Genomic DNA, 23,131 nt, shown 5'->3' on the forward strand with positions numbered 1-23,131 from the left:
CACATCCCGCTTTTTTTTTTTTAAATTTTTCCCCCATCAAAATGAACCTGTATGTAAGGCCTGGATGAGCCAATAAGCTCTCCAGGCTAGAAACATTTTAATCCCTTATGTTTGTACAGTAATTCCTAGTTTATCACAAGATGTTCCATCCCGTATTCCATTTGATGTTCCTGACAACTCCATGAATGTGGGTTAGGCGGATAACGTTTTCCAGGCTTTTTAGAGGAGCAAACCGAGGCTCTGTGTGTTTGAGAGACGACCCCAGGATCATCCTACTAATGGGTAGTAGGGCTGGGAGTTTTTCATCCTTCTGTCCTTTTCTTCATTGTGTTCATTAGCTCAACACATGCTTATTAAAGACAGTGGTTCTTGACCAGCATGATTTTGCTCCCTCTCCCTCAACAGACATTAGGTAATACTTGGAGATATTTTCAGTTGTCACCATTCAGGGTGAGGGTACCAACAGCATCCTGTGGGGCGAGGCCAGGGAGGCCGCTAAACATCATGTAATGCACAGGACAGCCTGCCCTCCCTCCAAAAAAGAGTGAGACAAACATGTTCAACGCTGCCTTCTGTTCCCAAGCCTCCCAGAGTCAAGTCAAAGATGCTACCACATAACTATGATACATAAACTGTCACACAATGTAACGACTGCAGAGTCACAGCTATGTGTGATGTATATGGGAAGCTCCTACCCAGCCTGGAGGACCCAGGGAAGTAATCAGGAAAGGTTTCCCGTAAGAGCTGATGTTTAGAGGACACTAACTTCACGAGCAATGTTGCTTCTGCACCCCCACACATTGGCTATATAACAGGAACCTTCTCTGCCTTTTTTTTTTTTTCCTTTTCTTTCTTTCTTTTTTTTGAGACAGAGTCTTGCTCTGTCTCCCAGGCTGGAGTGCAGTGGCGTGATCTCGGCTCACTGCAACCTCTGCCTCCCGCGTTCAGGCAATTCTCATGCCTCAGCCTCTCAAGCAGCTGGAATTACAGGCATGTGCCACCATGCCCGGCTAATTTTTGTACTTTTAGGAGAGACGGGGTTTCACCATGTTCCTCAGGTTAGTCTTGAACTCCTGACCTCAAGTGATCCACCTGCCTTGGCCTCCCAAAGTGTTGGGATTATAGGTGTGAGCCACCATGCCCAGCCCGGGACCTTCTGTGCCTTATCCCACAAGTGGGACCTACAGAGGCAGGATTAGCAGGACAGAGGGAGGGGCCTTCTTAAGGAACTGAAGTCCTGTGGTCTGTGCTTTTCCCCTGGGGATACCCTGTCCCTCACCCTATCTAAGGCTGACCTTTCCCATTAACTGTCTCCTAGAATCGATAAGAAAATGTCTGATGCTCAGGGCAGCTACAAACTGGATGAAGCTCAGGCTGTCTTGAGAGAAACAAAAGCCATCAAAAAGGCTATTACCTGTGGGGAAAAGGAAAAGCAAGATCTCATTAAGGTATGCAAGTTCCTGTTGATGTGGGTGCCATCTTGATTTCTCCTGAGTATTCCTGTATGCCAGTCTTACGCAAACTATTTCTACATGGTACACACATTGCTGAGTTCTCATTACCAGTCTTCTTGGGGTTTTGGTTCCATTTCATAGAGGAGGACGTGGAGGCTCAGAAGCATTAAGTGACTTGCATAAGGTCACACAGCTAGTGTAAATGGCAGAGTTGGAATGGAATTCATCTGGCCTAGTCCAAAGGCCACATCCTTGCCACTAGCTTTAATTACCTGACTTATTTTTTCTTTGTTTTTTTAACTTTTATTATTTAATAGAGGGAGTCTTGCTATGTGTCTCAGGCTGGTCTTGGTAACTGCTGGGCTCAAGTGATTCTCCCACCTTAGCCTCCCAAAGTGCTGGGATTACAGGCGTGACCCAGTGCACCTGGCCTCTGACTTATTTTTCAAAGAATCAAATGGAGAGAGGTGGTTTCAACATCATTAACCTTTGACATCAAAATGTAGCATCTCTATAAGCATTTCATTGTGTGTTCTGCCTCTATGCTGGGAACTGAACAAATTATAATAGATATTATGTAATGTGCCAGGTGATTATGCCAAGCCTTTTGCATGCATCATGTCTCATCTCTTAAATCAACCCGAGTTTATCCCCATCCTACAGAAAAAAGACTGTACAACTCAGAGAGGAAGCTAGAGCCATGATTCAAACCTGTGAACCCCTGACTCACAGACCCATCCTCTTACCCCCTGTACATATCACCTCTGCTTCCAGGAACCACCCTGACCTCAGATATTTCACTGGCAGATTAGGAGTCCTCAGAGATGCTGTAAATGACTTAGTGGAGGAAGCTGTATGCTCTATGACAAACAGAACAGTTTCGAAGCTACCGCCCAGGACAGCAGCCCAGTGAAAACATTTAGATGAGGACCTCATGGACAGTGAGGCATGTTCCTGTTCTGATTAGTGGTTGAGATCGCAGAGCCTTAAGCCAGATAGACCAGGTCCAAATCTTGCCTCGGTCAATTGCCAGCTTCTCATCAATAAACTGGGGATAATCATAGGTCATTCTTTGCATGAGTATTGTCAGGATTCAGTGAGACTCTGGTAAAGCTGACAGTTGTTGAGTATGGGCTGTATTCACTTGTCATCTCGTTTAATCTCATTTAATCAAGATGATTGCCCTGTGAGATAGGACCTGTGATTCTTCCCCCTCCCCTTTTTTATTTTAAGAACCAGGGTCTCGCTCTATTGCCCAGGCTGGAGTGCGGTGACACAGTCATAGCTCACTGCAGCGTTGAACTCCTGGGCTCAAGCAATCCTCCCACCTCAGCCTCCCGAGTAGTTGGAACTACAGACATGCACCGCCACATCCAGCAAATTTTTTTTTTTTTCAGAGATGGGGGTCCCGCTATGTTGCCCAGGCTGATCTTGAATTCCTGGCCTCAAGTGATCCTCCCACCTTGGCCTCTGAAAGCACTGGGATTACAGGCATGAGCACCCAGCCAATTATTCTCATTTTACAGGAGAGGAAATTAAGGCAAAGAGAGGTTATTCAGCTAGGTGAAGTCACACAGCTGGGAAGCAGCAGAGCAGGGGTTCCAACTAGGGCAGTGTGGCTCCAGAGTCGGCATCCACACCGGTTTCTCCTATGTCATAGGCCCAGCACAGAGCCTGGCACACAGCAAGGACCCACTCGGTGCTAACTCTCTATCACAGGATCAGTAGGATGTCTGGGGAGGGCATGGGTTCCTAAATTAAGGGACGGTAGAGAGGGAAGCATGGGGAGCGTGGCAGACCCAGAGCTCCCTCCTGGGAAGGCGCATCACTGACCCTGCTCTCCCTTCCTTCAGAGCCTTGCCATGTTGAAGGACGGCTTCCGCACCGACAGGGGGTCTCACTCAGACCTGTGGTCCAGCAGCAGCTCTCTGGAGAGTTCGAGTTTCCCGCTGCCGAAACAGTACCTGGACGTGAGCTCCCAGACAGACATCTCGGGAAGCGTGAGTAGACAGGGCAGGATGCTGGGGGCCTTCCACAGGATGGCAGCTGGGAGGCTGCTGTAGTGGGCAGCTGCCTTCTCATGGCTCACCAGGGAGCTGGCCAGGGGCTCTCTGCGGCGCTGGCTGCTGCCTCAGCCCTCTGGAGCTCTGTTCTCTTACAGACCTCCTGGCCCCAGGAAGATATGATGTGATGCCACGGAGGAAAAGCCTGCAGTGACGAACACCATGGCCCTTAATATTGCCTGGCCAGGTGCTAGCGTCTCTTAATGCTGCACAGAAAGCATGTTTAAAGGACAAAATGTCTTTCTCTGTGTTTTGTTTTGGTTTGGTTTTTTTCATACTCTTTTGCAGTTCTGTTTCCATTTTTCTTTCCCCAACTGGACAGCAGAGGATATTTTCCTCCTGTTAGTCTCAAAACAATGCATGCAGCTTTCAGGCAGCTGCTTGACTCCCAGTTCCTAAGCTTTCCAGTCCTAGTTATGAATAGTGAAAGCGCTGTCCAGATGTGGCTCAGGAAAAGGTTAGAGTAGGGCTGACCCACGGTGCCTCGTAACTTTTGGAGAGCTTTTGTTTTACTAGAGCCAGCAACATTGAACGAATCCGCCTTCCAGCCTCTGTGGCAAACAGCCTCTAAATGCTGTTCCTGAGTTCCATAGCTGTCTTCCCACTTGTCCAGGGGTGACCGGTGAGCCTTGTAGCCTCTTGCTGCTCTTAATAGACTAACACAGCAAAAGAGGCTGTCCCTTCCTTCCCCACACCACCATGTGTCCAGCTACTAGCCATCTGCAGGCCAAAGTATTTGTAAAGGAACTGTACCCCTCTTTGTGAGTGCTGGGGTCTTCTCCCCACCTACCCAGTGTTTCACTCCTGACTGCAGCCTCTCTGAGTTTTCTATGGATCCCCTCCCCAGTGCCCCCAGAATGGCTTTCTTGATATTGACTATCCCTGTTTCCTCCTCACCAACTGTCCTCCACGCTTCTGTGGCTTGAATTGGCACCAAGCCAAGCCATTGGGGGCTGCAAGATGATATTCTGGGCCTTTGGCTTCTGTTTTCAAAGTGATCGATGTCTGAGTGTATGGCTCTTCCCGTGGCCTGAAGGGAGGAAAGTGTGTTTGCTTCACCAGCTTCCCTGCGATCTGCACCGCCAGCCCCATCAGCGGGGGCTATTCTTGGCTACTGCCCACTCAAGCTGCCAAGTCTCTCATGAGCCCTTGAAACCCAACTCAGCACCGGCCACAACAGCCACATAATTCCTGACTTCGTTCTTCTCCTCCAGTTCAGCATCAACAGCAACAATCAGTTGGCAGAGAAGGTCAGATTGCGCCTTCGATATGAAGAGGCCAAAAGAAGGTAATTGGGCTGGGGCCAGGGGCAGGATGGTTCAAAAATAATAACTACTATTGTAGAATGCCTGCTCTGTGCTTGGCTTTTCATACACTTTGTCGTCTTTAATCCTCACAAAGATTATGAAGATAGTTATTATCGTCTTTATATTTTCATCCTCTCTGAAATTCAGAGTGGAAATGACTCACCCAGGACACTTCACAAGATAGAGAGTGAAGCTATGCTTTGAACCCAGATCTGTTTAATCTCAAAGCCGAGTTATCTTCCCACTTGCCTGTCTTGATTTCTGTAACCGAGGCTTTCCCATGATCCTGTAAGCATTTTGGTTTGAAGGAGCACAACTGGAGTTTCAGCAACAGGCTAAAAAGATTGTGGACACTACCCGCTTCAGTGTCTCCTGCACAGCTGGAAGCAAGCTGGGCTTTTAAGCAGTATAGACCCCTGGGTTTAGATGTTCTGTGGCTTCACAGAATCCTAAGCAGTCGGGTTCCACTACCACAAATAAAATCAAAATAATAATCAAAGCTGACATTTTTAAAGCATCTGTTACAGGCCTAAACAAATTTTTTTTTTAATTACTTTGTTTTCTTTTTTAGAGACAGGGTCTCACTATGTTACTCAGGCTGGTCTTGAACTCCTGGCCTTAATCGATCCTCCCACCTCAGCCTCCTGAGTGGCTGGGATTACAGGCATGCACCACTACACTTGGCTGAGATTGTTTATTGTACTAAAACTTTTGTGCATGCATCTTCTCATTTAATTTTAAAAGCAACCTTCTAGCAGAGGGTCTCTCTTATTATCTCCATGTTAGACAGGAAAAAGGTAAGACCAAGATATTTCATGACTGTTCCAGATGGTAGAGGCAGAATTTGAACCCTGGACAATCGGGCTTCAAGTTCATGATCTTCCTGTACTCCGAGCCAGCATTACTGGCAAAGAATGCCCTGGGCATTGTGGTGTGGATGGAAGCCAGGCACTTTGCATCCATTCCTTCCTAAATTGTCTGGCCTGTGGACCTTCTCAGCCAGGCCAGGTGAAGTATGGCAGTGCCCAGCTCTGCCCCTCTGCCAACTCTGTGTGAATAGTAGAACTCTTTGTGGAAACGACAGAAATCTGATAGAAACCAGAGAAAGCAAAAAAGGGAATGTATTGTCTTATTTAACTCCAAAGTCCTAAGATACCTACCTTCAGGCACAGCTGGATCCAGGGACTCAGATGATGTTACACAGACTCAGTCTCTCTCCCTTTCTTCACCCTGCTTGCCTTTATGTTGGCTTTACTCTACAGCAGACTTTCCTGTCAAAGTGACAAGGCAACTCCCAGCAATTCGGAGCTTACACACTACCAGGTTAGCAATCCCTGCAGAAAGGGGGCCTACCTTTCCCAATAGTTTTAACCAGCCTTGGGTTTGAGACTCCCTGCCTTTTTTGGGTGAACCAAGCATTGTTACAGGGCAGCTAGGGGTGGGCAAAATTAGAATTCTCTAAAGATCTAGGCATGCGTCATGTTTCCAGTGCTGTGAAGGGTCGGCTGTATGGGAACCAGGTGACTTGAAAGTACGAAAGGAGTGGTTTCCCAAAGACAAATTGGAATATTATTAACAAAAGAAGAACGAATTGAATACTGGTCAGGTAGAAAGAAACAGATGTCCTATGTACTATTTCAGCTCCCCCAGGGGTCCAGCAAAACAGCAAGACCTCTGTATTTGGACAGCCACTTCTTGTCCTCTCTGAAGGGGACCACTCTGAACCTTGGATCTGTTCCATCCTGCAGGAATGCCTATCTTAGATGGTCAGTCCTAGAGACACTAAAGGACTGCAGTGTTCCCTCTGGAATTGAGCCGTTAGACTTCTCATCACAGAGCTTCCTAGCTCATCTGACTTTATCCAGCCTCTTGCTTCCCCCTTCCACCGAAGCTCATTTTAGTGTAAAGGACAGAGCAGCCTGCTCAATGGGAAAGCAAGCTGCAGGACTTGAAAGAGGGGAAGGGAGGTGTCAGTAATGCAAGGAGGGTCTGATCATTGGATGTCAAGTTTTGTCACACATGCGTTTCTGAGAAGAGAGACTAGTTGTTTTTATCAGATTCTTAAAGGGATGTGGCCCGAAATTTAAGGAGCATTGGCATAGGGAAAGAGAAAGTACATCCAATAAAGCATCAGTCACTTCCCAATGTCCTGCGTATGGGGGAGCCTCTGCCAGGCCTTACCATACCATTTCATTCTCAAAGTACTGGAGAACAGCAGCTACAAAATTGTCTCAAAGCCAATCTTGATAGATTACTGTATACATGAATATAAATTTAAATAACTAACTACAGTCAGTCCTCCTTACCCATGGGGATTCAACCAAGGATCAAAAATATCCAGGAAAAAAAAATTAAAAATAATGCAAATTTTTAAATATAGTGTAACAACTATTTATATAGCATTTACATTGTGTTAGGAATTATAAGTAATCTAGAGATGATTTAAAGTATACAGGAGGATGTACATAGGTTATATGCAAACACTGTGCCATTTTATATAAAGCACTTGAGCATCTATGGATTTTGGTATCTGGGGTAGGTCCTGGAACCAATCCCCTGCAGATATCAAGGGTCACGTGTATAGGAATTCCTCCTGGGATACTTGGCTGGGGAACAAGCAAATCTAGCTAGGTGTCTCTACGTGGAATTTTTGCTACACATCATGGTGAATTTTGTCCCCAGCAGTGTTCTGATAAAGTAAGAAATGGGCCACATTGTCTGCAGGTAAGATGAACTGGGAGTTCAGAGTCTTCTGGTCTCAACAAGTATTGGCCACATTTATGATTTGCAGTCTTAGGTGCATCATATCCTCCCTGGGCATCTGTCCAACCAGGTGAACAAACTCCTATCTTACCCTTTAGGGGTGGGGTGGCCAGGGCATGAGAGCTGATGGTACTTTGCAGAGGCCAAGTCCTAAAGGATGATGTCATGATTGTTGTTAGCTATTTGTAGCAGTATTCGTTGTTATACTGTGAATCTTACTTTGACTCAATGATAATAATACCGAAGGTCTATATAACACCTGGCAATGTATAAAGGGCTCTTAATGCTGTGTTCTCACATAACCCACCCTATAGGTAGCATGTCATCTCTGCCTTATGGATGAGGATACTGAGTCTTAGAGCAGTTAAGGGATAAGGCTGTCAGCTCTTTCCTTTAACTCTTATTTAGTGCCTGCAGTATACCAGTCACTGTGCTAGAAGCTTGTGATACCAAAATGATTTCTTGAGAAACGGTCCCTTCTATCAGGAAGGCCAGAGCGAGCCAGGACTCCAACTCCAGGCCTTTGACCCCAAATCCACGGTTGTTCACACAGTGCCACTACCTCTCTCTGACTTGAGAATACATGGTCAGTAGTTGTAGTCTTAGTGGTCCAGAACTGCCAGTGACTCAGTACTTGCTATGTGCCAGACACCCTTCCCAATCATTCTGATGAATGAGTTTTTCTCACCTTTATGGCCTAGGGAATTGGCCCAATGTTACGTACCTAATAAGTGATCACGCCGGGTCATAACAACAGTAGCGAGGACTTACTATATGCCAAGTACAGTGCTTTGCAGGTTACAGATTATATCATAAAACCTTCAACCAAAATGGCATGAGGAAAGGGCTTTTGTTATTCCCTTCAGAGAGCTGAGCAACTTGCCCAAGGCCACACAGCCAGTGGTAAGAGGTTAGTGCCTGGTGATGAATTCACATCTCTATTGTACCAGGAACAGGGCAAGGGCATTGCCTTGTTCGTGTCTGCACGCCATCCCTGCAGAGCTTGTTGGCACATGGTAGGCACCCACATGTGTTTGTTTAGAAAAAAAAATAGGTTCCTTGAGACAACATGCTGATCAAAGGAAGACAGTAACTGTCAAAGATTGCTCTGAGATGTCTGTTTCTTCGTGGCATCTCCTGTTCCCGCAGTGCCATTAGGCACACCAGTCATGCTTGCTTTCTTGGTCCCCAGGATCGCCAACCTGAAGATCCAGCTGGCCAAGCTTGACAGTGAGGCCTGGCCTGGGGTGCTGGACTCAGAGAGGGACCGGTTGATCCTCATCAACGAGAAAGAGGAGCTGCTGAAGGAGATGCGCTTCATCAGTCCCCGCAAGTGGACCCAGGGGGAGGTGGAGCAGCTGGAGATGGCCCGGAAGCGGCTGGAAAAGGACCTGCAAGCAGCCCGGGACACCCAGAGCAAGGCGCTGACGGAGAGGTGGGGTTGGGGTCCCAGGGTGTGTAGGACCCTTCTCTCACTGGCAGTCTGTCCTCAGCCCCCAGATGGCGGAAGGATGAGGGGGCTCCAGGCCCCTGGGCTCCACCCTGAGCGTGCTCAGTTCAGAGATCTCACAGATTGCCGACATAGGAAATCAGGAAAGATGATTCGCCATCCAGTGCACCAGCTACCCTGGTACTTTGCATGGTGAATCATGCTACCAAAAAGTCTGCTTAGGTGCAGGTGTTCAAAAATGTATCTTCTGACTCAATTAAGCCACATGACTCTATATAATTTAAAGCAGTCATTTTCCAATTTTTTGACAGTGATGCACATTTTATACTGTGACCTGACACAAGGTTCACAAAATAGTGCATGCTCTTTCTACCTGTGATGGTCCTCTGATGTTTTCTCTCTTCTACCTGTGATGGTCCTCTGATGTTTTCTCTCTTCTATTGCATTTTGTTTCGTGCAGTTCATGACTCACCAAATTGATTTCACCCCATGCTAAGTAAGGGGTTGCAGTTTGCAGTTTGAAAAACACTGCTCTGGGTGGGGGTTGCAAACTGGCATGCTTATAGGAGCCAAGCAGGTCACAGACATGCTGGAGACCCACCTGGCAGCGGTCTGTGTCAGACCAGAGTGCACAGACCCCACTGGTCTAGAGCAGGTGCTGTCTGTCTCCTGCAGCAAATGGGAGTACAGGCCTCGGGCTGCCAGAGCTGCCTGTACTTCAAACAAAAGAGTCGTTTGGATTTTTTATTTTTAAATATCGGGAACTAATCCAGAAGTTTTTTTCAAAAAATGCAAATCAGCCTCATCTATGGGCCTGATACAACCTAAAAGCCACTGGTTTATATTCTCTAATTTAGACCTTATCATAGACATTGTCTTTGTTTATTTCCTTCAGTGTTCCCACCAGCCTCCACACCCACACTGCACCGAATGCAACACTGTGTTCACCATAGGCTTTACGCTCTCCGGCTTCAAGTTCATTCATTCATTCTGTTCATCAGCCAATGTTTACTCATTCATTTGAGAAACGCTTTGCTGCACGGATTGTGTGTGCAAGGCAATTTGGGGGATTCAGAAATTAACAAGACATGGTCCCTGCCCCATGACCTTTAAATCTATTATACTTATTTTCACCATGTTTTTTGCAGGAGCCTTTATTCAGCAAGGTCCCTGCCCCTAAGGAGCTTAGAAGTGAAGCTGGTGATTTTCAAGTGTGTGTGTGTGGTGTGTGTTTGGAATATGAGCAAGGGAATTCCTTTTTCTAGTGAAATCAGAGGAAGAAACCCGGCTTATGAAGCAAGTAAATGTGCCTAGTACCTCAGCTGAAGCAGTCGGGAGTCCTAGAGAGGCGTGTCTGCGCTCACGCTGTCACCCCACCATGGGTCTTCCAGGGAGCCTTCGAGCTCTAAGGTGCCCAGCCTGCAGTACCATCCTAGCAATTGAGTGAGCCCCACTTGCACATGGCATGGTGCCAGGTGGATCAGGTTCACCAAGTTCTCGCCTTCAGAGACTCTCTTGACTTGTTGATGGCGGGAATCTCTCCCCACTAGTTGCTTAGTCAGAACTTCTAGCAGTAATGTCCAAAGTGTATCCATTTCCTCTCTTCCGTTCTTCACTGGCAGCAGCAGCTGATTAGCCCTGACCCACCACCCGTTGGTGGGAGAAGGAGAAGGACAGAGCTTGAATAATTGGTGTTCTGCAGTCCTTGGAAGCACCTTGCTAGAAGTCTTCTTTAGCACCACGACTCCATTATGCTTTCTCTGGGATTTGGTGCTTTGGGGATAAGGCCTGTGTCTGTATGCCCGCATGCCTTTAGCGTTTGTTGAAAGAATAAATGGTTAGCTGGCCTAGGCAGATCCTTACTAGGCCTCTGTTTGTATCTCCTGGTCTTTATACCCATTCCCTGGGTCGCTCACTTGCTCCCAAACCCTATAACTGCCACTGGGAAGCCCTTAGCTATTCATCGTCCCCACAGCCAGCAGCCGAAGAGAACAGACTCATGGCAGCTTCACTCCTTGTTGGGTCAAAAGAAACACGCTTCTCACTTGCTGACCTTGAGCAAGTCATTGACTAATTTGGGTTTCACTTGCCTAATAGGGAAAAAACAGGATACATTAAGTCCTCACTTAACATTTGTTAGTAGGTTCTTGGAAAACTGTGACTTTAAGCAAAACTACATACAATGAAACCAATTTTTTTCCATCAACTTTATGTTTTATTTCTATTTTTTTCGAGATGGAGTCTTGCCCTGTCACCCAGGCTGGAGTGCAGTGGCATGATCTCGGCTTACTGCAACTTCCGCCTTCTGAGTTCAAGCAATTCTCCTGCCTCAGCCTCCCGAGTAGCTGGGATTACAAGTGGGCGCCACCACACCCAGCTAATTTTTGTATTTTAGTGGAAATGGGGTTTCACCATGTTGGACAGGCTGATCTCAAACTCCTGACCTCAGGTGATCCACCTGCCTCAGCCTCCCAAAGTGCTGAGATTACAGGCATGACCCACTGCAGCCAGCTCCATCAGCTTTATTAAAAAATGACGTTATTTGAGAACTTGATGTGCATCATTTTGCTTAAAGTTGCAGTTAGCAAGAACCTATCTACAATGTTGAGGATTTACTGTAATTACATTAAATACATATATGGTCTGAAGGCAGACAGTTAGACCAGGCTCTTCCCTTCTGTAAAATTGTTGGTTTCTTGAAACTCGAATTGGAGGCTCTTAGGAACCCCTAAGATATACCACATGTAGAAGCTCCCATCCTGTGCCAAGCGGTAGCCTATAAAATCTCTTTTAAATCTCTCAGGAACCCTGAGGTTAATCCCCGTTTTACAAATGAGGAAAGATGAGGCTCACCCGAGATCCCTAAGTGCCAGAGCTGGGATTAGAAGACCACAGGTTTGCTAGCCCCAGAGGCTGTGCTCACTTTAGGGTGCTTGCCACTCAGAAGGCCTTCTGTTATTGCCTTCAACCTCCTCTTTCAAAGGTCTGCTGGCTCCTCCGGAGCAGTGAGTTCACATAGCTAGTACAGGGAGGCCAGAACCTCCACTCCTCTGCAGCTGCTGAGCGGGCAGCTCGGAGGGCCTGGTAGGAGAGTACTTGGGGCAAATGCAGTGGTAGGGAAGCTGGAGCGCATGCAGGCAGGCAGCCACGTGTGCCCTAAGAGGAGTCTAAGGAGGAAGCCCATAGGAATGGGGTACCATGCTCATGGCTGTGGGTCTCCCACAGTGGGGAGACGGGAAAGCCGCCCCAGCTGTCTTTGTGTCTGCAGCTGTTTCCTTCCAGCTCCATGTCTGTCTGTCTGTGCTCATCCTTCTGACTCTGGTATTCTGTTTCCCTTCTCTCTTTGTTTCTCATGTGTGTGTATCTTTATTTTTAGTGTCTCTGTTTCTCTCTTTCTCCCCTCGCTCCACTTTCTCTATTCTCTCTGTCTCTCTCAAAATGAGATTATTATGCTCCTCATCTTCACACGACAGCCTCGCATTCAAGGTGCCTTTGAGGACAGGAATAGACACATCCAGGAGAGGCTCACTGCAGCACCTGCCAAGCCCCGCTCACAAATCAGTCAGACTCACAGGCATCCGAACAAACCTCATCCTACCCTCTGCTCCCCCTCCTTCCTGAGGGCCTTCTCCGCTGCTCCCCAGAGCTGGTGTGCAGTCATGCAGGATGCTCATTAGTGCACGGGCTCCCTGGCCCCACCCCAGGGACTGATTCTTCTGGCCTGAGATGCAGCCCAAGTTGTTACATTTTTAACCACCACTCAAGGTGCTGAGCTACAGCTTGTGGGGACTCCAGCCCCACCTTCTGGATCCTCTGCCTGCCTCCATGCTTGATGCATTCTTGGCCTCCCAGCGTGTGCCAGGCATCACACACGTGTGCCATCTATCCTGCAAAACCCAACGCCACTGGGAGGTGGCCTCGGCACCTGTGCATTGCTAGCAGTAGCTAGCCCCTAATGCCAGGATGTCATGGCAGCCCAACTCCCAGACCCCTCATCATCCTGTTGAGGCTTCACTGGGGACCCACATTTGCTCCCAGCCCACACCTCTATGGCTTTTCTCCCACAGAGAAGAGGAAAACCAAGGTAAAAATGGTGAGCCTCGGCTGCTCCTTGATCCTGGACCTCAACTGTTCCTGAGCTTTCCTTTTATACTGGGTCAAGAGATTCCACAGCCTTGTTCATTCTGTTGAAAGTCAAGGATTTTGTTCATTACGGGTTCTGTCTGTCACCCCACTGTGCACCCCCACCCCAGCCTCAGGCAGGACTCTAGAAGAACAGTGCCAGGGATTGAGCTGAGCAAGAACCGTGCGAAGGCCACTCTTCCTGCTGCTCCTGTTGTCTTTTCTGTAATTTCACAGATTCAGTTGCCCAGTAACAAGCCCGACCCACCCCTCAACACTTTTCCATTGTGTCTAGAGCAAGCTCTGGTCTTTACTGCAGGGCGTGTGCTGGGGGCTTGGGTGTGTGGGTAGAGGGATGGCATGACTGGGCTTTTCCATGGAAATGAGCCCTTTCTAGGTTCACTTCCCAGTCCAGGGACCAGCTAGTCAGTCATCCCCTCTTCAGCAGGTTGACATGAGGGGATGGAGGCCAACAGTGGTACACACCTGTCCATGGAATGTATGATAACATACAGGTGTTTCAGCAGAGCTATAAACTCTGCCTGCTTCATCTGGAGAAAAAGTCATCCGTTCAGCAAATATTGAGCCTGTCTACATGGTGGGCACTATACTAGGTGCTAGGTGCTGAGTGAGCAAGACACAGCCTCTGCCTCTCTGCCGTCCCCCTGCAGTGCGGCAGCTTGCAAACCTTGGTGTGCCTAAAGATCACCTGGGAGGCTTAATGAAAAGAGAGATTTCTGGGCCCTACCCCTGGGCTTCTTGATTCAGCAGGTCAGAGTAGGGCCCAGGAATGTGCATTTCAATTAGCACTCCCCACTGTCTGATGCAGATAGTCTGTGGGCCGCAAGCTGAGAAAGACTAGGCTAGTAGACACACGAGAGCAGCCCAGGTCATGAGTTTGCGAGGGCACAGGCTTATTTGATAGGGTCCTTTATTTTGTAGTGGGCGCACTCCAGGGGTTGGAGAGCCATTCCAGGGGCAGAGACACACCTGGAGTCCGCCCAAGCTGCCCTCCATGGGGGATTTCAGGAGAGGTAGGGGCTGAAATATGGTCCTAAAGCCAGAGGTCTCTTCCAAACAGAAGGATTTGCCTCCAGGGAGATGGTTTACTGAATTGGGCTTTGGTGCCAGGCATGCCTGGGTGAAAATCTTTGCTTCCGGTTCTGTGACATTCCATCACATCCACTAACTTCTCCCAACTCTCTGGTCCCATTCTCTCCAGCTCCTTTGCTGACTGTTGCCAGTCTACCCAACCTCGGAATGTTGTGTGTACTGAGAGCTTGGTCCTAGACCTTCCCTTGTTTTCGATTCTGTATTGTGCCCTAAGATGGTGCATGAGTCTGCTAAGGCTGCCATAACAACGTACCACAGACTGACTGGGTGACTTAAACAGTGGACATTTATTTTCTCACAGTCTGGAAGGTAAAAGTCCAAGATCAGATGTCAGCGGGGTTGCTTTCTTCTGAGGTCTCTTCCCTTGGTGTGTAGATGGCCTCCTCCTCCCTCCGTTTCACATGGTCTTCCCCCGTGCCTGTGCCCTAATCTCCTCTTAGAAGGACACTAGTCATACTGGATTAGAGTTTGCCCTACTGACCTCATTTTACCTTAATTACTCCTTAAAAGCCCTATTTCCAAATACAATCATATTCGGAGGTACTGGGGCTTAGGACTTCAAAGTAGGATTTCAGGGGAACAAAAATCAAACCAGAGCAGATGGTAATCTCATTCAGGTGGTGATCCATCTGATAGGGACTGCCCCCCCGACCTTCACAGCAGCCCACCTATTCAGTGTTCATACCCACATACCCGTAATAGAGCTCTTCTCGTCCCCCGGGTTCCCCTGCCTCAGCCTTCTCCTCTTAGCAGATGCCATCTGCAGGTCCACTTCGGTGCCCATAGCAGTAACCACAGAGTCTTCCCCATTTACTCCCTCAGCCTCACCCGCTCCTGCAGCCCAGGCACTGTCTCTGTCTCTGCATTGCTCAAGCCTCCACCATCTCGGTTACACCTCACAGCCACCCTTCCTGCATTCAGTCTTCAGCCTCCTGCCCATTGTCCTCCCCACAGTCATGGTGACCTCAAGATGACGAGGTCTCTGCTAAAGCCCCCGCTTGGAATGTTCTTTCCTCCTGCACTTTTCCTAGCCAACTGCTGTCCATTATCCATCCTTACATTTCTCTACTAGTCAGGAATCTAACTGCTGCAAGAAACTGCCCCCAAAGTGTCTGTGGCTTCACACAACAGGCTTATTTCTTGTCCATATAATGTCTAATTGGGTATGTCCGGTTAACAGGCAGCCTTCCATGTGGTCATTCAGGAACCCAGGCTCTTTCCATCTGTGACACCTCCCCCTTTGAGTCCACGAGAGTCCATGCAAGAGACAGTGAAGAAGACACACCCACTGTTCTTAATTACCTGTGCTCATATCCCATTGGTCAGAACTTGGTCATATGCCCTGCCCACCTGGCCGCAGGGAAGGCTGGGAAAATGGTCCAGGGACAGGGCAGGGTACACACTGCCAGTCTCAGCCACAGAGTCACTTGGCTGGAAGAGGCTCACCTGCCAGTTCAAATTGGGCCTCTCCTTTTGTGTTCTTTTCTACCATTGTGTACTTTTTCTTGATGGACCTTGTCATACACTGTGTTAAATAGGTATTTGAGTATTTGTTTAATATCGGTTCTCCCCAGTAGAGTGTAAGCCCCATAAGAACAGAAACAAGTCCTACTGTGCTCACTTACTACTTTATCCCCAGTGCCATGGAAAGGGTCCAGTACAAAATGGGCACTCAGTAAATATGAGATGAAAGAGGGAGGAAGGAAGAGGAGGAGGATATGGTTGGGTGAAATCCTAATTCTGCCACTAATTCCACAGCTTTAGGTAAATTATACAACTCTAAGGGCCTCAATTTCCTCTTATGTAAAGTGGTAGAAGTCATTCTTACTATGCAGCATTATTGTGTGACTGAATTAAGGCGTGTCCTAAGGTTCCTAGCAGATCGCCTGATATATATATATATATAGTGGGTGAGTGATACTGTACTTATCATAGGATTATAGTGTATGTGGATGCTCTAGCTCCCTGGTTGCCATGGTCAAATGCTTGCGGAAAGTTCTTGTGCCTGTGGGTCTGGGTATACATGGGTAAGAGTGCATGCCTGTGCTTCCTTTCAGGGCATCCCTCTCATGCTTTCTCTCCCTCCAGGTTAAAGTTAAACAGTAAGAGGAACCAGCTGGTGAGAGAACTGGAGGAAGCCACTCGGCAGGTGGCAACTCTGCACTCTCAGCTGAAAAGGTGAGTGTGGGCGGTGAGGCCACTGCTCCCCTGGGCATGGCCAGACATGGGTGTCCCCAGTGTCCCAGCCCAGGCTCTACCCTTCACTTGTCCTCCGTGGCTTGAGTGTGGACGTTTAGAAGCACAGCAAGTGGATTGTCAGCAGACTCAGGCGTGGCCTGGTGTGGCTAGGAATAGGGGTCTTGACCTCTCCAGACTGACAGCACAAAGAAGGCCCCAGGCAGGTACTAGGAAGTCTTAGGAGACTTGGCTGGGTGTCATGGCTCACACCTGTGATCCCAGCACTTTGCGAGGCCAGGGTGGGTGGATCGCTTGAGCTCAGAAGTTTGAAACCAGCCTGGGCAACATGGCGAAACCCCATTTCTGCTAAAACTACGAATTTAGCCAGGTGTGGCGGTGCATGCCTGTGGTCCCAGCTACTCGGGAGGCTGAGGTGGGAGGATGACTTGAGCCTGGGAGGAGGCTTACCGTGAGCCGAGATCGTGCCACTGCACTCCAGCCTGGGTGACAGAGCCAGACCTTGTCTCCAAAAAGAAAAAAAAAGACTTAGGAAACTCACTCTGCCACCTGCCTGTACAACGCAGAGAAAGTAGCCTCAGGCCTGGGCGTCCATAAACAACAGTGCATCACTGGCATCTAATAACAACATTTTGTTTCATCAGATTTTTTTCTAATGGTGGCCTTCTCTTTGTAGTAAGTGATACTGCTTTTCAAATTACACTTAGGATGTAAAGTTTTCTTTAAGATAGATGTTTTAAAGTATTAAAACAGTGAGTTGGGGTGGGCGCAGTGGCTCACGCCTGTAATCCTACCACTTTGGGAGGCCGAGGCGGGTGGATTGCCTGAGCTCAGGAGTTTGAGACTAACCTGGGCAACATGGTGAAACCCTGTCTCTACTAAAATACAAAAAATTAGCCAGGTATGGTGGTGGGCGCCTATAGTCCCAGATACTCAGGAGGCTGAGGCAGGAGAATTGCTTAAACCCAGGAGGCAGAGGTTGCAGTGAGCCAAGATCGTGCCACTGTACTCCAGCTTGGGCGACAGAGCGAGACTCCGTCTCCAAAAAAAAAAAAAAAAAAACAGTGAGTTGATTTCAAGAAAGACATTAAGAAATTTTTATTTCATAGTGGATTCAACTATGAAAAAATATACAAATGTAGCCCATTGGAGCTTTGGGAAACAGATCTAGAGGAAAAAGTGAACTTTTAAGGCAGCTAACTTGAGTCCAAAGCCCAGCTCTGCCATGTCTTGATTATATGGCCTTCTTGGGGTATCAGTTTTCCATGAAATGGGGGTGAAGGGTCTACCCTAGAGATTGCCAAGCAAGTCTAGTGAGATCATGGTGCTTTCCAGAGCCCAGCAGAGGGGCTCAGGGGGCCCACTTCACTGTGTGCATCTCACTGTCCTTCCCCTCCCGGTGTCCCAGTCTCTCAAGCAGCACGCAGTCCCTGTCCTCAGGCAGCAGCCCCGGATCCCTCACGTCCAGCCGGGGCTCCCTGGTTGCATCCAGCCTGGACTCCTCCACTTCAGCCAGCTTCACTGACCTCTACTATGACCCCTTTGAGCAGCTGGACTCAGAGCTGCAGAGCAAGGTGGAGTTTCTGCTCCTGGAGGGGGCCACCGGCTTCCGGCCTTCGGGCTGCATCACCACCATCCATGAGGACGAGGTGGCCAAGACCCAGAAGGCAGAGGGAGGTGGCCGCCTGCAGGCTCTGCGTTCCCTGTCTGGCACCCCAAAGTCCATGACCTCCCTGTCCCCACGTTCCTCTCTCTCCTCCCCCTCCCCACCCTGTTCCCCTCTCATGGCTGACCCGCTCCTGGCTGGTGATGCTTTCCTCAACTCCCTGGAGTTTGAAGACCCGGAGCTGAGTGCCACTCTTTGTGAACTGAACCTTGGTAACAGCACCCAGGAAAGATACCGGCTGGAGGAACCAGGAACGGAGGGCAAGCAGCTGGGCCAAGGTAGAGAGCACCATGCCCAGAGGGTGGGAACCGGGAAGAGGGAAAGAGATACTCTGTGCTCAGAACCCCCAGTGATCATTCTAGTCTGTATTTACTGACTGCTTTCTGTGTGCTGGGTCTTTGTATGACAAGTATATTTATTCAGTGGGATATTTATTAGCTCAGTATTTTTGAGGTCCTGTGCGAAGGGTTTTTGGTAGTAGATTCTGTCTTCCAACAGACATTTAGCACCTTATAAAACTAAGTGTCAGGTCATCCTGTGCTAATGGATACACATGGATTCATCTGTCCATTCATTCAACAGATACGCTGTGTGTCAGGCACTGGGTTGGTCACTAAGGATTCTGTGTTGAAGACACACAGGGTCCCTGTTCTCATGAAGCTTATGTTCAGATGGAGGCACAGGGAATGAACCTGCAACCAAACAAGCACTACAAAGGAAATAAAACAGGGAATGTGATCCAGGCTTTCAGGTTGGAGGTGGGACTGCCGGGGCAGGTTGAGTTGTGAAAGAACATGACATTTGAGGGTGTCTTAAATGGTGAGATGGAGCCAGCCTTGGGAAAAGCAAGAGCAAAATCTCTGAGGTCAGAGCAAGGGAATAGAAGGGGAGCCAGGAAGCCGTGAGTCAGAGGTAGGGGTTACCAGCGAGGCTGGAGAACTAGGCAGAGTCCAGATCCTGAAAGGCCTGGTGGGCTATGCTAAGGAGTTTGGATTTTATCCTAATTGTACTGGGGACCCATGTGTCTGTTTGAAGCTAGTATGATACGAGCTGACTCCCATTCTGCATGGGGTCAGAAAGAACGCTTTGGTGGATATTGGTCGGGATTTAAGTTGGAATCTTCAAAACGGAAGATGATGCTGACATTGACAGCTAAGATTTATTAGGGGAAAACCTTTTTATCTTTAGCAACAACCACATAATAAATCATAATAGTTAACTTTTACTGGGGATGTATTATGAGTTGGGCAATGTGCTTAATATATGGTGAAATTGGTTATTTCTATTCTGTCCATTTCACTGATGAGGAATTGGAGATTCAGAGAGGTGATGTCACTTGCCTTAGGTCACCCAGCCAACAAGCGAGGAAGCAGGGATAGGAACCTGAGTCTTTCTGGCCCCAGAACCCAACCCCTTTATTGTCACGCCTTAGGCTGGGAGGCAGTTCAGTGTGCACATTCATGCCAACTCCTGGTGCTTGGGGCTCCACCAACCCCATCTGGCTCTGGGTGTGAAGGTCAGGACTGAGTAGGGTGCTGGGTAAACTCACCTGGGCCTCCTTGGCTTTCCTGGCCACAGTAATAATAGCTCACAATAATCATAGCTCTGCTATATAGAGTACAGATGTTTAGGATTCAGGTACTTCTGTGCATATTTACTCATTTAAGCCTCACAACACCTCTGGGAAGTGTTTGCTATTTTTAATCTTTTTTTTTTTTTTTTTTTGAGACAGAGTCTCACTCTGTAACCCAGGCTGGAGTGCAGTGGCGCCATCCTGGCTCACTGCAACCTCTACCTCCTGGGTTCACGCGATTCTCCTGCCTCGGCCTCCCAAGTAGCTGGGATTACAGGTGCACGCCACCATGCCTGGCTAATTTTTTGTATTTTTAGTAAAAACGGGCTTTCACCATGTTGACCAGGCTGGTCTTGAACTCCTGACCTCAGTTGATCCACCCGTCTTGGCCTCCCAAAGTGCTGGGAGTACAGGCGTGAACCACCAAGCCCTGTCCCTTTTATCCCCATCTTAAAGATGAAAAAAGTGAGGCACAGTGAGGTTAAAAGACTTGTCTGAGGTTAGTCCCACAGAGTGAAATGGCAAGACCAGGACTGGCACAAGGACTACCTGCTCAGAATGCACACTATTATCCATGTGCCGAGTTCTGTCTACAAAAAGCTTGTGCTCCTGGCTCCAGGTGAGGCCAGCTAGAAGCAGCCAGACCCATATTAGCCCCGTGGCTCCAGGCATGGGCACGAGCGCTGCTGCTGTGCCCAGAATTGTCCATTTGTGTGCAAGGGCCAGGGGGAGCATGGTAGGGAAATGAGGTTTCCTTGTTAACAAAGGCTTTGAGTGCCGGTGTTTCCTTAGAAGAGGAGCCGGGAGATCCCTGGATTTCCCTCATCAGGAAGGGAGTCTTGCTGAGTGCTCTCAAAATAAAAGCAAGCGCCCTACTATAGCAGGCGGCAAGCTTCAGAAAATTGTTCCCTGGAGAGGAGGGGGCACCGGTGGAATCTCTAATGAGGCTCAAGGGGCGTGCCTCTGATGGCAATATTAAGCCAAGTCAGGACACTCAGACCCCAGCTATGTCCTGTGAAGTGACCCCCTCCTCTCCCCTCCCCAACAGTGTCCTTGGGGCTTGTGGGCCTAAGACAGCACATTAAGCTGGGCACACACAGGTCTCGGGATGGCATTTCCTTCGTGCCATCTCCAGAAGCCTTCCCTACGGCGAGCAATGCCAGGCAGAGCTCAGACGCTAAGCAGGTTATGTGATTAGTGCTGCTGTTCAGTCAGCAGACAAATTAATCTCCTTAAGTGGTTTAGTGGAGGGTGGAGATGTGTGGGTCTGAAAGCAGGAGGTCTCCACAGGCTCAGCAGGCACGGGACACAGGCTTGGCTTCCCCATCGCCAGCACTTGCCATCTCCCAGACCCGCCTTGTCACCCATCGCCATCGCCAGCCTGCCATGCCCCGGACTCTGTGCCCCTCAATGCTGCGAGCCGTTGCCCTTCTCCAGTCTGTCCGCAGGTGCTCAGAGGTGTTAGCTGTGAGATTGTAAGATCTGGATCTGGCCTTCCCCCCTGCAAGAAGGGCAGGAATTGTCTTATTCATCTTTGTAGTTCCGAACATGGCAATGGGCCTGGCATATCGTGGGTGTTCATTATTTGGGCAAGGAAGGAATGTGCAGCATGTGTTGAGTGCTTAGTTATGAGCCTCAGATCAGAGACTTTCAAGGGCCCCTGTTAAGGGTAGGGAAGAGGAGGAGCTGAATTAGGAGTGGAAAGGGATAGGCAGTGGAAGAACGGGTGCTTAATCTCTCCCTTCTCTGTCCTGAGGGTCCAGGGGCTGTTATTTTGCCCCAGGTGGGTAGGGATGGATCTATTAGGTTGGTGCAAAGTAATTGCGGTTTTTGCCATTGAAAGTATAGATATCCACAGTGATAGGAACAGTAGTGGCAATAAGGATAGCTGTAATGAGTTGTGTAGAGCACTTTGCCTGCCTGCACCAATCTCTATATTAAGGATTTCCCCTATAATGTCTCGCTGAGTCCTCTCAACTTGGATAATAATAAGTAGGTATTATTATCCAAGTTTTCCAAATGAGGCATCTGGGGCTTAACGGGATTAAGTCAGTGTCTCAAGGTCATGAAGTAGTAAGTGGTGGAACTGGATTTGAATCCAGGCAGTTCGACTCCAGAGCCTGGGATGGTAAAACACAAAATTACGTGTGACTCCTTCCATCACCCTAAAGCAAACTTAAAAAAATTTTTTTTTGCTTTAGCATTTAGAGGTGGTTGGAATTTGGTGGAACCATCTTTCATCCATAGAGAGTGTATCAAAATTGGGAGTTCAGGCTCCCAAAATCCCAAAGTGTTGGGATTACGATGGCTCACGCCTGTAATCCCAGCACTTTGGAAGGTCAAAGCAGGCGGATTTCTTGAGACCAAGAGTTCAAGACTAACCTGGGCAATATGGCAAAACCCCATCTCTGCAACAAAATAATAATAATTTAAAAATTATCTGGGTATGGTGGCACATGCCTGTAGTTCCAGTACTTGGGAAGCGGAGGTGGGAGGATCACCAGAACTCAGGGTGGTCGAGGCTGCAGTGAGCCACGATCATGCCGCTGCACTCCAGCCTGGATGAGTGAGACCCTGCCTCAAAAACAAAACAAAATTGGGAGTTGCAAAGACAGTTTTCTGGTTCCTGAACCTGACTTTCCATTTTCCTTCTCTAGCTGTGAATACGGCCCAGGGGTGTGGCCTGAAAGTGGCCTGTGTCTCAGCCGCAGTATCGGACGAGTCAGTGGCTGGGGACAGTGGTGTGTACGAGGCTTCTGTGCAGAGGTGGGTGTCTGGGTGCTGGCTCTCTCCATGGCCATGTAAGCCATGAACTCTGAATATCCAGAGCCTAGGCCTGTGGGGTGGCTTAGGTTTTGGCCCCCACAGTGTGTGGGAGGAGCCCCAAGAGGGCGTGACCCCACCTTCCTCTTGGCAGCCCAAGGCACAGATAGCATAACTTCTCCTGGGGTTAGAGATGCTTCGGGTTTAGGGGAGTGCTAGTTCTGTGGTAGCTACGAAAAAGGTGTATGGCTAAGGAGCAAGCGCTAGAGGAAGGCCAGGCCCCTTAAGAGAGGAGTCCAAGCTGGGCATAGTGGTGTGAGTCTAATCCCAGCTACTTGGGAGGCTTCAATGGGAGGATCACTTGACGCCAGGAGTTCGAGACCAGCCTGGGCAAAATAGTGAGACCCGATCTCTAAAAAGTTTTTTTAATTAAAATTTTAAAAAGGACCTGGAGGGAAGCTGAGCAAACCCCAACTTTCCTTCCTGGGGATGTAACCCCAGCCTCCCAAAGCAGTTTGTTCACTGCAAGGAAGCCTAACTCCCCCTCCCCTGTTGCCTTTCAGACTGGGTGCTTCAGAAGCTGCTGCGTTTGACAGTGACGAATCGGAAGCATTGGGTGCGGCCCGAGTTCAGATTGCCCTGAAGTAAGTGACAAGGACGA

General features: G+C 48.7%; 1 protein-coding gene across 4 annotated transcripts in view; it reads left to right on the forward strand.

Annotated features, from left to right (window-relative positions):
* WWC1 (WW and C2 domain containing 1) overlaps positions 1-23,131 on the forward strand; it is a 173,874-nt gene that overhangs the window by 109,922 nt on the left and 40,821 nt on the right. For 3 of the 4 annotated variants that reach the window (XM_025389036.1, XM_025389037.1, XM_025389038.1), the window contains exons 6-13: positions 1,319-1,448; positions 3,308-3,454; positions 4,732-4,805; positions 8,780-9,022; positions 16,361-16,450; positions 17,877-18,412; positions 22,365-22,473; positions 23,034-23,114. In XM_025389036.1, the coding sequence (XP_025244821.1) occupies positions 1,319-1,448; positions 3,308-3,454; positions 4,732-4,805; positions 8,780-9,022; positions 16,361-16,450; positions 17,877-18,412; positions 22,365-22,473; positions 23,034-23,114 (1,410 nt within the window). Of the gene's footprint in view, positions 1-1,318; positions 1,449-3,307; positions 3,455-4,731; positions 4,806-6,089; positions 6,148-6,465; positions 6,591-8,779; positions 9,023-16,360; positions 16,451-17,876; positions 18,413-22,364; positions 22,474-23,033; positions 23,115-23,131 lie in introns of all 4 variants that reach the window. The other variant, XM_025389035.1, reaches the window with a different exon arrangement.

Source organism: Theropithecus gelada, chromosome 6, assembly GCF_003255815.1.
Source record: "Theropithecus gelada isolate Dixy chromosome 6, Tgel_1.0, whole genome shotgun sequence".
NCBI classification, from domain to species: domain Eukaryota; kingdom Metazoa; phylum Chordata; class Mammalia; order Primates; family Cercopithecidae; genus Theropithecus; species Theropithecus gelada.